Source organism: Talpa europaea, assembly GCF_964194135.1.
Source record: "Talpa europaea genome assembly, chromosome: 9".
NCBI classification, from domain to species: Eukaryota; Metazoa; Chordata; class Mammalia; order Eulipotyphla; family Talpidae; genus Talpa; species Talpa europaea.
In genome coordinates, this window is record NC_140076.1 from 76,532,120 (window position 1) to 76,546,336 (window position 14,217).

The following is a 14,217-nucleotide window of genomic DNA, read 5'->3' on the forward strand; positions in this document are numbered from 1 at the left end:
TGGAACCTGAGGGTGTAGAGAGACCCTGCCCCAGAGTCCTAGTCCCCCAGCATGACTTCCAGCCTGTGCCTGCCTGTTGCCTGCCATTGCCTCTGGTCATTAACCTCTCCTCACTTTGAGGATGGGATTAGATGCTGCTACTGACCTTTGGGGGTATTGTGAGCCTGACCTGTGTGCCCTGGGAGTGGGACTGAGGAGGGCCAGGGCCGATAGTTCTTTTGTACCCCTTCCCTCAGGAGGCTGTGCAGAGGTTGTCCTGCAGACCATGAACTGAGTGCTGGTGCCAGACAGTTCATGAGCACAGCGTAAGGTGTGCCGAGACCGCCACCCAGCGACCCCCTCCCTTCCCTTGCACTGAGGATTCCCCAGAGAAGATGGGGAGGAAAAAGATTCAGATCCAGCGAATCACTGATGAGCGGAACCGACAGGTCAGGAGGGCCTAGAGCTGGAAAGTGGGGGGCAGGAGGCTAACCTCTCTCTAGAAAATCCATCCTCCCTGGTGGCCTGGGAGTTAAGTCTCAGCCTCAGCACTATCACTGCCAAGGCCTGAGTTCTATCCCCTTCCAGGGAGCTGACCCACATAGTGCAGCAGACCTTCTCACCACTCCAGAAGGGTTTCCAGAAGAAGGGGGCTCTAGGAGATGCCGTGAAAGGGGAAGGGATCCTCACCTACCTGCAGCTCCCAGAACTTCCAGCCTAGTCTACTGAGACAACCAGATGGACCTGTGCCCCAACCTAGAGCAAGCCTCAGGCCACGCCCAGGCACTCCCTTTCCCAAGAGAATTCTTGTCTTCCTACCTCAGGGCGAGCCCTTCTGTTCTCCTTCCTTGACCTCTGTATAGCCCCCAGCACAGAGATGTGGAGCTGTCCCTCTGACTCCTCTACCGCAGAGAAATATCTCTTGGCCATGTGCGGTAGAGAGGTGTTCGCCTCTCCTTTCCCACACTGGGGGCCCCTGTAAACAGGGCAGTCACCTTGGGAATAGGAGCTCCTGAGGGAGGGACTGTGTCCAGCTGCCTGTCAACTGGACCTCCTGCGGAAGCCTGATTGAGCCGGATTTGGCCTCTCACCTGCCCACTTGCAGGTGACGTTCACCAAGCGGAAGTTCGGACTGATGAAGAAGGCCTACGAGCTGAGCGTGCTGTGTGACTGTGAGATCGCACTCATCATCTTCAACCACTCCAACAAGCTGTTCCAGTATGCCAGCACCGACATGGACAAGGTGCTGCTCAAGTACACCGAGTACAACGAACCGCATGAGAGCCGGACCAACGCCGACATCATCGAGGTGGGCCGTGCACACGTGTGTGTACACCTGCCCACTAGCCCCTCACCTGTGCACACGCAGAAACCCACATCCTCTCACACAGCCCTGGCTGGAGGTGGAAGGAGGGCAGTGAGGTAGCTCTCGCGCGGGCCTGCCCATTCTGCTTTCTGAGTCTGTCTTCATGTCTGCCGGGCCCAACAGACATCTCACTGCTCGTCTCTCAGATTCTTTCTGTGCTCCCTTTGGTTTGTCTTACACTGGTCCCTTTTCTTTCTTTGCCCCTTCTTTGTTCCCATTTCTGTCACGATGTCTCTGTCCCTTTGTGGGTTCCTGTGGTTCTGTTTTCTCTTTCAAAGAGCCCAGACATGGTAAACTGCTGCAGGACATGGCTTAGGACTCGAGCTCTGGCCTTTACTGGCCACATGGCCTTGGGCTGGTGGTGCAGCCTCTTTAAGCTATGGTGCCCACCTTTGTGAAGGGGGGCCAAGGACTGCTTTGAAGAATGTTGTGTGATTTGATTAAGACATCCTGATTCCCACTTCTTAAGACATGGTGTTTGTGCCTTGGGGCACAAAACGTGTGCTTATGAAGGGGGTGTGGGAAGCCACATCCCATCTCCCTTCTTGAAGTGAGACTTTAACTCAAAAATCTGGAATAAATTCTTTTATTTTTGTATTAGAGAAAACAGATTTACTCTAGACTAGAATATAAAATTTGCATTTATTTTAAAGACCAATCAAGCATCTGTGAGGATATTTTGAGTACAGAGTAGGCAGCTTTGGGGTCTAGCCCAGACCCACCAGGTGTATCCCTACTTTGTTCAGATCACTGCAGTGGACAGGTGTGGGAAAAGTTGACCTCTGGGCAAAGATAGTATGGGGCGGTTCGCAGTAGCAACTCAGCAAATGCAGAGAAATGCTGTGTGCCTTTCCCTCCCTAACCCCCCCCCCATCTCTGTTTCTCTTTCTCCTCTTGTCTAAGCTGACCCCAGGGATTGAGCTGGGCAAAGCCAGGCATGACCACCTTCCCCTGGGGAATGCCTGATGCACCAGCTCCTCAGCCTATTGCCCAGAAGCTCCCACCCCTTCTGTTGTCTTGGAAGCACCCATCTCTGCTTTACATTTTCCCGGTTAGGCCTACTTTCCCTGAGCCCCCCACCCCCATGGTGATGTCTCTCCAAGGAGCCATTTCTTCACACATAACCTCCACTCCAGAGGGGAGGGTGACAGTGAGGGAGGGACTGGGGAAAGTGTGGGGGTCTTAGGGAAGGGCTAAAAGGAACTCCTGAGGTAGATGGGGGAGGATCCTCATCCCTGCTGATGGTGGTGGTGGTGGTACGGTTACAGACCCTGAGGAAGAAGGGCTTCAACGGCTGCGACAGCCCGGAGCCTGACGGGGAGGACTCGTTGGAGCAGAGCCCCCTGCTGGAGGACAAGTACCGGCGCGCCAGCGAGGAGCTGGACGGGCTCTTCCGGCGCTATGGGGTGAGCCCCACTCACTCTCTCTCTGTCGGCCCCTTCCGGCCCCTCCCCCAGGCGCTGCACAAGAAGCACAGGGAATGTGAGAGCCCTGAGGTGGACGAGGTGTTTGCCCTGACCCCCCAGACGGAGGAGAAATATAAAAAGATAGACGAGGAGTTTGATAAAATGATGCAGAGTTATAGACTGGCCGTGAGTAGTCGCATGGAGGAAAGCCTCCCTGTGGTGCATGGTGTGGCTTCGCGCCCTGCCCGGCCCTGATGGATGTTCTGCTCGGAGCCATGCTGGGGTTTTGGTGATCACTCAGGAACCTCTGACCTTGGTTGTGATAAACCTGGGACCCTTGCTGAGACTCATCTTGTATGGAGTATAACCAGGAGAGGCTTGGAATGTCCCTCTACCAACAAAAGTGTGTAGATGAAGCGAGATCCTTAGATGACAGGGAAGTAGAGAATGTGTGCTCTTTATCCAGATCTTTTTGGGGGAGAGGTCTCCTTGGGCCTTCACTGACGCCCCCGCCCAAGATACTCAGTAGTGTTTGTAGGGAAGCAGGGACTGCTAAGGGGAAAGCAGTGAGGTGGGGATGAATGCCCTTTGCAGTAGACCTGGTGGGTTGCAAGTGACATGGTGCCCTGATCCACAGTGCAGGCCTTAACAGCTATGTGTGTGAGTTTGGGCCTATACTTAGGGTCTCTAACCTGCTCCCTGTGTGTCCTGCCTGGCTGAGGACTAACCCGCCTCCACTAGGATGGTTCCAGGTGTCTCTGGTCCTGTCTGCAGTGATCAGAGCCTTGCTCTCATTTTCTGGGCCAGAACTGGCTCCCAGAGCATTCTCACTAATGTTCTCCCATCATGGGAGTGACAGGCAGGACTCCAAGAGGGCCCAGGGCACAGAAATGGAGCTGCTGGACCTTGGATGCACAGCCCAGAGATTAGAACCCAGCCTGCCCTTCCACATCAAATGGGTCCAGGGTAAGGGTTTGCCCTCACCTCACCCTGCGTCTCCATTTTCTATTTAGTCAGCTGTCCCAGCCCCCAACTTTGCCATGCCTGTCACGGTGCCCGTGTCCAATCAGAGCTCACTGCAGTTCAGCAATCCCAGCAGCTCCCTGGTCACCCCTTCCTTGGTGACATCATCCCTCACGGACCCACGACTCCTGTCCCCCCAGCAGCCAGCACTACAGAGGAACAGTGTGTCTCCTGGCCTGCCCCAGCGGCCAGCCAGTGCAGGTGAGTGGGCTGGAAGATGGAAGGTGGGTGGAAATGAGTTGTAGTGGGGACTTTGGGATCCCATTTTCTACATTATTCTCCCATTATGTGGCTTCTCCAAGGGAAAGACTATTGACCCCTCCTCTGTTCAGATCCCAGAATTCCCTCTGGAAGGAAGGGAGTGACCTGTCATCTCATCATGGTGGTTTTTTCCTCCAGGGGCCATGCTGGGGGGAGACCTCAACAGTGCTAATGGAGCCTGCCCCAGCCCTGTCGGTGAGCAGCTGCCCTCTGCCTGGGGAAGGGGGGTCTGGCTCTTCAGCGTCCCCAGGGGACCAGGGACCAGGGACCAGGAAAAAACCCAAATGAGAGGAAAGGAAGATCCCAGGGGCTGAAATGAATGTAGAGTTTGAAGATTTTTTTTTTTAATTCAACAGTGAGGAAACAAATTATTTTATTATTAAAGACTTACTTTTATTTATGCATACCAGAACTGGCGTGTAAGTCAGAGGTACGGTGGGCAGTTGAGGGGGCTGAGAAATTCACTGGAGGCAGAACAGGAGGATCTAATGAAATACACTGCTGAGGGGAGCAGTGGGCAAGACATGCTGCGCCATGTGGGTTCTCTCCCTGATGGGGGGGATGGAACTCATGCTTCAGCAGCTGCTGATAGCTTGATAGTGCTGACTTTAACCCCTGCGCTACCAGGGAGGCCCCAGAGTTTAAGGATTTTTAAGTCCTAGATTTTTTGTGTGTAGCAGCGATTGGTGTGATGTTCAGCAGAGATGTAGGCTCAGGAAATTCTGGGCAAACTGTGAGAATGGACTAGCGCTTTTAGTTGGAGCAGATCATCCTCATTGTTCCAATTGAGTGGAGACCTGGAGGATGTGAATACCTGGTGTTGCCGATGGCTTGCACGTGCTTACACACGCAGACCCTCTCACTCTTGTGGAAACATCCAGACATCAGATGTGCACTGTGAGCACATTCTGTGAACCACAGAAGAAAGGCCACCATCCCACCCCACCCCACTCACGGCAGCTGAAAGCACCCCCTGCGTGTGTTGCTGTCCGGCTGGTGACTGTAACTTCGAATGTCAGCATTGACGTCAGCCTGACATTCCTACCATTCCCAGAGTGATCCGGGAATTGGGATGGAGGCAGACACACACTCCCAAATGTGCTCCCAAGGGACAGAGCAAGGTGACATTTCTGACTCTGGGCACCCCTACATCTCTGGATTTTAGAATGCCCAGCTTATCCATAGGTACCACATAATACTGGGGTCAGGAGTGGGAGGAATGGGTGAACCCTCTTTTTTCCAAGGAGAGAGACAGAGAAATGCTTGCAGACCTTAAGGAAGCAGTGATGCTTATGGGCCCTCAACCCTAGCATTTGAGAAGTGAGTGACGAGCTCTAGCTTGGCTTCCAGCCCACTGTTTGACACTGGATGAGTCATGGCACCTCTGCCAACCAGGCCTCCAGTCTCTTCTAAACAGGGCTAATGATACACGCCCTGTTTGTCTTACAGGCTTACTGTGAGCATTAAATGAGATAATGTATGTGTGAAAGCCCTGTGCAGATTGTGGCATGTGGAACAAATATAAAAGATAGTTATTAATGCTTGTTATTACCAGTCTCATTATGGTGGTGACTGGTTATTAGTCCCCCAGTGCCAGTAGCATCACTACCACCAGTGAATGGCTTGTGCTCCTCAGAGCTGTGTGCATCTTGCCGTGTGCTGATCCAAATCACAGCATTCCCGAAGGGAGCAGTCTGAGTAGCTTGTTTGCCCTAGTGATGAGGATCCTCACTGAGGCTCAAATTCTAGGCTGGTACCCCTTCTCCATCCTGGGTCATTGTGAACCTGATTAGGGCCAAGTTGTGGGGTTGGGCGATGCTGGACTTCCTGTCCATGGAGACCAGAGAAGAGGTGGGGAGAGACTTGGTTGCAGATGCACTTCGCAGCCATTGCCGTTTCTGGTTCTTCCCACAGCGTCAGCTCCTACTGCCAGCCCCATAGTTTTGATTCAAAAGTAAGGGATATTCTCCCTCTAGTACTAAGACGAGATGGTTTTATGGGAATATTGGAGAACTTGGTGCCCACTTGAAGCCTGTGCATGGTTTTGAAAAGGGCTGGGTGATAGGAGTGTTGTCTTGGGGACAGTGAATGGCTAAGGGTAGGTCTGCTTTTTTCCTTCCCCCTCATCTCATCTCTTCTCTAGGGAATGGCTACGTCAGTGCTCGGGCTTCCCCTGGCCTTCTCCCCGTGGCCAATGGCAACAGCCTAAACAAGGTCATCCCAGCCAAATCTCCGCCCCCGCCCACCCACAGCGCCCAGCTTGGAGCCCCCAGCCGCAAGCCCGACCTAAGGGTCATCACTTCCCAGGGAGGAAAGGGTTTAATGCATCACTTGGTGAGTAGGTGTTGGATCGAGGGGCAAGGCCTGGGCAGTGGGAGAGTCAGGAAAGGGCTGGAGGTGACCTCCAGCAGGAGAGATGAAGGTTAACCTGCAGTCAGGACTTCCCAAGAGAGATCATGAAGCCTGGCTTTTCATAGAGTCTTTGTTCCCAGAGGGCCTTACAAGAGCTTGGAAAACAGGAAAACCAACCTTAAGAACAGTAAAAAGAGGCAAGAAGTGGGAGAGAAGGTTCTGTGAGGGGAGGATAACAGGATGGACTTGCCATGGTAGCAAAGGGACGAGATTAGATGGTGAGGATTTGCTAACTGGTAGACAGTGGGATGTAGCATCTTCCGGAAATGAGTTAGGATAATGAAAAACTCTACTACTAGGCCAGGGAGAGCCATCCTGTTCCTATGCAAAAGGGGAGCTAGCTTGGCCTTGGGGGAGGGGTGTGAGGGGAGACCAGAGACTGAACATCCCTTGGTTTTATTTCTGCTCCCAGACTGAGGACCATTTAGATCTGGTAAGTGAAACTGTGACATGTTTGCTGTAGCTTTGAATTCTGGGGCAGTTCATGACTTTGTGGTCCCCAGCATGACGTACATCTGTACCTTCATCCTTTCACCTGTGTGTGTAGTGTTTGTTTGCCAGGATCTTAGCTCAGTGCCAAGTGGGATACAGAGGTGACTGGGGTGGGGGAGAGGGGTTAAACGTGCATGTGCGTGCGCCTGTGTGTACATGAATGTCCTTATGTGATGTCGCATTCAGACAGACACCCTATTCTCTTTGTATGTGTGTGTGAGCACATAGGCGCACCCAAGAGGAGGGGACCGGCCTCGAGCCTCAAAGATTTCATCTTGATGAGGCCCTTAGATCAGGGCTGGACCTTATTTGCCCTGTAATTCCACTGAAGCCCACCAAGCGTTCTTGGAATTCAGGACAGAGACCTCCTTCCGAGGGATGCCAGAAAGCAGAAAGACACTACAGTTGCTTTTTCAGGGGTAGCTAAGGCCTAAGGCAAGGCCAGAATCATGGGGGTGGAGGGGGAGGAGGACTTCCCCGCCTTCCCTCTCCCTCCCTCCTCACACCACCTGTCTCACCGGCACTGAGGCATACACCGCCTTACTCTCTCACATACACACTTACATACTCCCCCTCAGCCAGGAGCGGGGCAGGGGCTCCTCCCTCCCCAACTCCCTGACGGAAGGCCAGAGAGGCTGAAAAAGGCAGGCACGCTTTGGCGGCCAACACGGCGGCAGTTTCGGCCCCAGCGTGGAGTTGGAATAAACAAGTGACTCAGCGGCAGATGGAGCTGACAGCCCCACACACGTGTGTGCATACACGCAGGCACACGCCACGCCGGGCCCCGCATTCCCCTCACAGATGCCAGCACACTGCTCCCAGGGCGTGTGCTGCAGTGTGATGGATGGAGAGCAGGCTGCAGAGGGATGTGCCAGAAGTGTCTCTCCCTCTCACCAGCTTCTCTAGGGGACTGGGGACCCCTGTTGGAGTGGGGGCCCCTAGGCTGGTGTATATGCCATCTTCTGCATACATGTAGGTGGGAATGAATCTGTGTGTACGTGTTCTCATAGATCTCAGTGTCTCTGTGAAAAGCATGAACATGTGTTTGTATAATGCAGCCTCTATGCCGAGATATCCCCTTGGGCCTGGGAATTCAGGAATCCCAGCGTGAACTTGGGATGGAGGGGAGGGGCCAGGACAAAGCAGTCCATCCATCTGCTACATCTTAACAGATAATTTCTCCTGCAGAACAATGCCCAGCGCCTTGGGGTCTCCCAGTCTACCCACTCACTCACCACCCCAGTGGTTTCCGTGGCAACACCAAGTTTACTCAGCCAGGGCCTCCCCTTTTCTTCCATGCCCACTGCCTACAACACAGGTGAGTATTGGTAGGACCTAAAGGTGACTGTTTGGGGGCAGGGGAGAGCCCAGAGAGAGAACATGAGATAATCCTTGGAGGAGACCCCCACTTGAGGAAGGTCGATGATCTTGAGGAACCCCCACCTAGTTATGATTGCCAGACTTAGCAAATAAATATGGAATGTTAACTTACTTCAGATAAAAACTGATGGATAATTTTTAGTGTGTCTCAAAACATTCTTCTGCTAAAGTATGTCCTAAAGATACACTTATGCTGAAACATTATTTGTTGTTTTTTCTGAATTTAATTTTATGTCCTTGATTTTGAGTGTAGAACCTAAGAGAGAAGGGAGGCTTTGTCCTTAGGGAACCTCCCATCTGAGAAGTAGCCTTTGGGCTGAGCAGATGATTCAGGCCAGTCATGGGGAGGAGACTATGGTCAGTTCAGCAGGACTTCCTGGAGGAAGAGGCCGAGGAGGCCAAAGAGGAAGGAAGGTCAGGAAGATTTACCCCAGCTTCCTGGGGAAGCTAAGTACAGGATCAGGGGAAGGAGGAGGCAACCCTGATTTTGCAGGGGGAGGGAGGGGGAAGGATTGAGACTGATGAAGTCTGCATCTCTGGGTAGAAGAATTCAGACAGGACACCCAGTGCCCAGACTTTTCCTGGGTCTTCAAGGTTGTCCTGACTTGTATCACCCGCTCATAGCCTCCTGGGAACAGTCTGTGACCCTCTCAACCGTCCTTGCCTGGACTCTCTGTCAGGATTTCCCAGTGGGGAATATCCTGTCTCCTATGTCAGTCTTTCTGTGTCTGGGGAAGTTGATCTACTCCCAGCTGAAGAGACCTCTGCCATTCCCCAGGTTCTCTCTTGAGTGGATAAGATCAGACGACCAAAAGACTCCACCTTTCTCCCCCAGCTCCTATTTCAGAGAGTCAAACCATGTCGGGTCCCAGGCACCAGTATCGGTACCTACAGAATCCCACCTCTTCCCCATGTGTAAAAAATCAAAACCCAGCCCTGTGCATAGGAAATCCCCAAGGAACCGTCTCCTGATGAGGGGGGCAGGCTCTGCGGGATGGCTGTCCAGATTTGATCTCTCAGACGTCATCAAACCCCCTTGGCACCTGTGTGTGCTGCCTTGAGTCTACCCACTCCCACATTATGATGTCCTTGAGCCACTTTAGGTGTTTTAGGTGGCCACACCTCTGGGCCCAGTCTTGTTTGTTTGAGCTGTGAATGCAGGAAGTCTCTGAGGCACTTCCAGTCTTGCCACCCAGGGATCTGGGACCTGCCTAAAAAAGCCAGTGCGGTGAGGGCCGGTGGGTGCTTGACAGAGGATAACACAGAACTACCTCTTGGGGCTGTTGTTTATTTGAGAGTCCTGTGGTGGTTTTCTGCCATCTTCTCGGGTGCTAGCCAGTCTTAGTGAAGAAGTAAGGAAGTTATTGGTGTCAGTGAGTGCAGGACAGGTGCTCCTCAAGGCCAGGCATTCAACTTTGTCAATCCATTGTGAAGCAGATTCTGATCTGGCCCTGCCCTTGGAGGCTTGCTAGGAAGTATGTGGGCTTTCTCACATCCTCAGAAACAGGGGCTCCAATTCCTCTTGCTGTGGGAGGAGTGAAGCAGACATCTGATGAAACAACGGGTGTTTTCAGGTACCAAAGGTATATAAACAAAACCCTGGCGAACACATTGCTGTCTGATTGTTCACAGTTTACAGTCCTTGGCCCTGATTCAGGTTCCGGCTAGGGGTGATCAGGCCGTGGTGATGTCTTGGGTGAGGGACCATCCTGGCCCCTTGTTGACATTGGCTGCAGAGATGACTGATTGTTCTAGGAGCAGACCAAATGGACTGCCCGGTGGTCTGTGGGTATGCTGGTCCTGGGCCCAGAGAGCCAAACCTTTTGTAGATAAGGCTGGGCTGTGTTAGAAAGGTAGGGGACCAGGCTTGGAGCTACCACTCACTCTCACGGACACTGGGCAAGTTCAGTGTATTTTCTGAGATTTGGCTCCCCTGCTTATAAAGTGAGTGTTGGAAATAGTTGGCCCTATATGCCCCTTTCTGCCCTTAATCTGCTTTTTAAATAAAACATTCAAAGCTCCTGACTAATTGTTGTTGTGAGTCCAGAGGCAAGCATGGGCCACATCTAGGGTGAGATTTAAGGTTAACATAGAGTCCTGGAGTCTTGTCTTACCTCTCCCTTGGCTTTCTCTCTGATCTGGGCAAACTTGAGACTGTAGTTGTCTCATTTGTAAAGTAATAATAACAGGTAAATCTGATGAGTTCTCCCGACTCCATTCTACATGCTTCATGTGTGTTAACTCAGTTTGTCCTCACAACAGCTGTATGATGCAGGCAGCATTGTTTATAGACAGAGAGTAAATAACTCGCCCAAGGTCACATGACCTCTAAGTGGAGGTGGCCAGGAAGCTTGACCTCACACTCTGCCCTTAACCTTACTGTTCTATGGCAGGGGCTGGGGTGACAGTCCCGGCAGTGAGTGTGGTGGTGTGTAGTGAGATGACAGGGATGTGCTTCCCCCATGACAACATGCCCTCCCGCCACTGAATTCCTCAGGGAAGACATTTTCTAAACTGTCCCAAACAGGATGCAGCCTGAAACATAGCAGTGCCATGTGAATCGTGAAAGGTTTCATAGTTCTGTTTGTTCTGGCAGCATGTACATCACAGTTTCTTCATTAAGACAGAATTCTTAGGAAATAATGAGTACCACCTCCCGGAGCTCTGCCAGAGTGTGGCAGGAGTGTTTCCCAACAGCCCCCTTGCTCCCACAGGCCCTTCAGGGTGGCACATATGTGTCCTCTGTGTGTGTGCATGGGTGCAGCGGCTTCAGCCCTTGCTGCCACTTAGTTTACGTGTTGACAGTCTAGGAGACTCGATGAGATGATCGTCACGGCAATTTGTTCCTGGTGTGACATTCATTCATTGCTCCCCCCATCCCAAAAAGGCACTTGAAGACTTTGCAGTTGGAGAGATAACAGTTAGACATATATTAGACCTTTCCCACTTAACTTTTTTCCCTTTCTTTTCTTAAATTGACATTTACTACATGCGGTTAAAAAAAAAAATTAAATACTATTTTTAAAAAAAACCTCTTTTCATCCTATTTAACAGCACCTCATACTTATTACGATTTGCATTTCTTAACTCTGAGTGCCATCTTCACTGAATTTGTATGAGTTTATTTAATTATTCACATCTGTCATTAACAACCCCCCATTTCCCAGGCCCTCCTGGAGACTCCCCCTTGGGAGCCTCAGTCCTCTGTTTCCCCACCCCATGCAGATTACCAGTTGACCAGCGCAGAGCTCTCCTCCTTACCAGCCTTCAGTTCGCCTGGGGGGCTGTCGCTAGGCAACGTCACCGCCTGGCAACAGCCGCAACAGCCCCAGCAGCCACCACAGCCGCAGCCTCCACAGCCCCAGCCGCAGCCGCAGCCCCAGCCACCCCAGCAGCCGCAACAGCCACCTCAGCAGCAGCCCCACCTGGTCCCCGTGTCTCTCAGCAACCTAATGTGAGTCCTGGGGGGTTCCATCTGAGTGTTTGGGAAGGGAGAGTTGAGGGGTGGGAAGAGGGTCCTCTTGAGAACTGGGTTCCCACTGAGGTTGTCGTTAGTGGATAGTATGTCAGGCACTAAGTGGCATCCCTTTACAGGACTGGGAGACCACCCTGAGCCCTTCCCCAGCCCGCCCCTGGGTGGGGTCCCCCCCCAGACTGCAGAAGATGGCGTGGTATAGAAAGAGAACTAATGTATTTATTTCCCTTCTTTTCCCACCACTTCACCCTCTCTCCTCTGGTCTCTGTCTCCATCCACTTGTCTATTACCTGCTCCTGACCCCGCCTTCATCTTCTTATTCTCTGTCCTTTCTCACTGTCTGTCTTGTGACCTCTCATCAATTTTTCTCTTTACCTCTTTTGTTTCTGCTGCCTGTGCCCCATCCACATCACTGTTCTCCAGCCCGGGCAGCCCCCTGCCCCATGTAGGTGCTGCCCTCACGGTCACCACCCACCCCCACATCAGCATCAAGTCGGAACCGGTGTCCCCAAGCCGGGAGCGCAGTCCTGCGCCTCCCCCTCCAGCTGTGTTCCCAGCTACCCGTCCTGAACCTGGCGATGGTCTCAGCAGCCCTGCTGGAGGCTCCTATGAGACAGGGGACCGGGATGACGGACGGGGGGACTTCGGGCCCACACTGGGCCTGCTGCGTCCAGCCCCAGAGCCCGAGGCTGAGGGCTCAGCTGTGAAGAGGATGCGGCTGGATACCTGGGTACTGTAGCATCACCTTCTTGTCTGCCAGTGTCTGCTGCACCCAGGGACTGCCCCCTGTGCCCCAGCCTGTCTTATCTCCCACCTCAGAGGCCTTGTGGCCAGCTAGCCCTCCATCAGCCCTCTGGATCAGCACCCACGCCCTTTTGCCCCCTCCCTCCAGCATCAGTCTTGCCCGATGACTCCCCCCTCAGAGCTGGCCCTGCTGCCAGAGTCCTGGCCCTATGGGGAGATGGGAGTGGGGGTGCATACCCCATAGCCTGGGCCCCCCCTCATACCCCCTTCTCCATCTCCTCTCTTCACAGACATTAAAGTGACGATTCCCACTCCCCTCCTCTCAGCCTCCCTGATGAAGAGTTGACAATCTCACCGCCCACCCCTCCCTGTCCTGGCCTCTTCCCGCTCGACCCCCACTTCCTTTCTTGTGCTCCGTGTCCTGTTGACGGTTACATTTGTGTATAATTATTATTATATTATTATTATTATTATATTTTTTTTAATTTGGATTCTCGCTTTGGAGAGGGGATGCTTCCGTCCCCTCTTTCTGCCCCCCCCCACCATTTTCACTGGCCGGGGGGAGCTTTTTTTTGCGGGAAGGGGGGGACACTTTGCACGTTGTACACATATGCTGCAGGAGGGGGTGGGGTCCGATAGGCCTTTGGGAAGGGACAGGTGCGGAGCCCTGCATGCGGAGCCCTCCCACCCCATCCCCCAGATAGAGGGAAATAACCAAAAAAAATTACCAAACAACAAAACCCCTTACAATAGACTGAAACCCCACAGTCAGCTTGATAGATGGGTTCGTGTTTCAGGGGGAAGGTGAGGCTAAGGTCCTGCAAAGGATCTCTGCTTCTGAGCTGTTCCTGTGGCCACAGGCATATGGGGCAGAATACCCAAGTCTGGGCACCAGTGGCCCTGCAGACACACAACACACACTCGCTGATTCTTGTGTGAACTGCACCCTCAAGGTGTGGAGGTGCAGGCCAGGCGTTGGGGCTGGGAAGACTGCCTGGGAATCTGAGACTGGGATGGGGAGGGTGTGGGATGGAGGCTCCTGAAGCACATTTGGGAAGAAAGACAGAGCCATGAGGAAAGGGCTGAGGAGGGCAGAGGGCTGGGGCAAGGGGTAAGTGGGGTCCCTCCCTTCCCCAGCGTTTCCTATAAGATATACAGTGCAATAGCTCCCGGTCCCTCCGTTGGCCCCAGCCCTACAATGCTGGCCGCACAGTACAGGGAAAATTGGGGAGAGGAACTCTAGTGAGGTGGCTTAACAGGAGACGCCCTGGGCCCCTGGGTGCCTGAGGACCGTACCTTTCATCCAGGGGCAAGTGTGAGTGAGGGGGTGTCCTCTTCCTTGCACGCACACGTCCCCAGAGAGCAGACGTGGGTGGGAGAAGGGGCAGGATGGAAGAGGGCTGCAGGAGGCCTGCCTCTCTTCATCCCTCCTGGCCCCTCTCTCTAGCCCTCCTCCAAGCTCCTTCCACCCCTGACCCACCTCTCTGCTCTTGGCGCCCTCATTGTCTCGCTACCTCCTGTCCCACCACCCTAGGCCGCATCCCACCTTCCCTCTTGGCTACTGTAATTGTAAATAGCAACCTTTGGAAAACGTTAGCAGTGTAACAGTCCAGGAAACTGTTTTTTTTTTGTTGTTGTTGTTGTATTGATATGAAATGAGATTCTATTTTTGTCAAAGT

General features: G+C 53.0%; 1 protein-coding gene across 7 annotated transcripts; it reads left to right on the top strand.

Moving 5' to 3' along the window:
* Positions 1-374: 374 nt before the first annotated feature.
* Positions 375-12,594, top strand: MEF2D (myocyte enhancer factor 2D; the record flags this gene model as incomplete). Of its 7 annotated transcripts, none has more annotated exons than XM_084242805.1 (10): positions 375-428; positions 1,085-1,288; positions 2,614-2,751; positions 3,765-3,975; positions 4,174-4,230; positions 6,179-6,369; positions 6,860-6,880; positions 8,128-8,257; positions 11,545-11,773; positions 12,218-12,594. In XM_084242805.1, 10 exons carry the CDS (start codon positions 375-377, stop codon positions 12,531-12,533), a joined length of 1,551 nt encoding a protein of 516 aa, XP_084098931.1. In that variant the 3' UTR covers positions 12,534-12,594. The 7 variants fall into 7 exon arrangements, with proteins under 7 accessions (XP_084098931.1, XP_084098932.1, XP_084098933.1 ...); XM_084242806.1 differs by lacking the exon at positions 2,614-2,751 and adding an exon at positions 2,803-2,937; XM_084242807.1 differs by lacking the exon at positions 6,860-6,880.
* Positions 12,595-14,217: the final 1,623 nt, after the last annotated feature.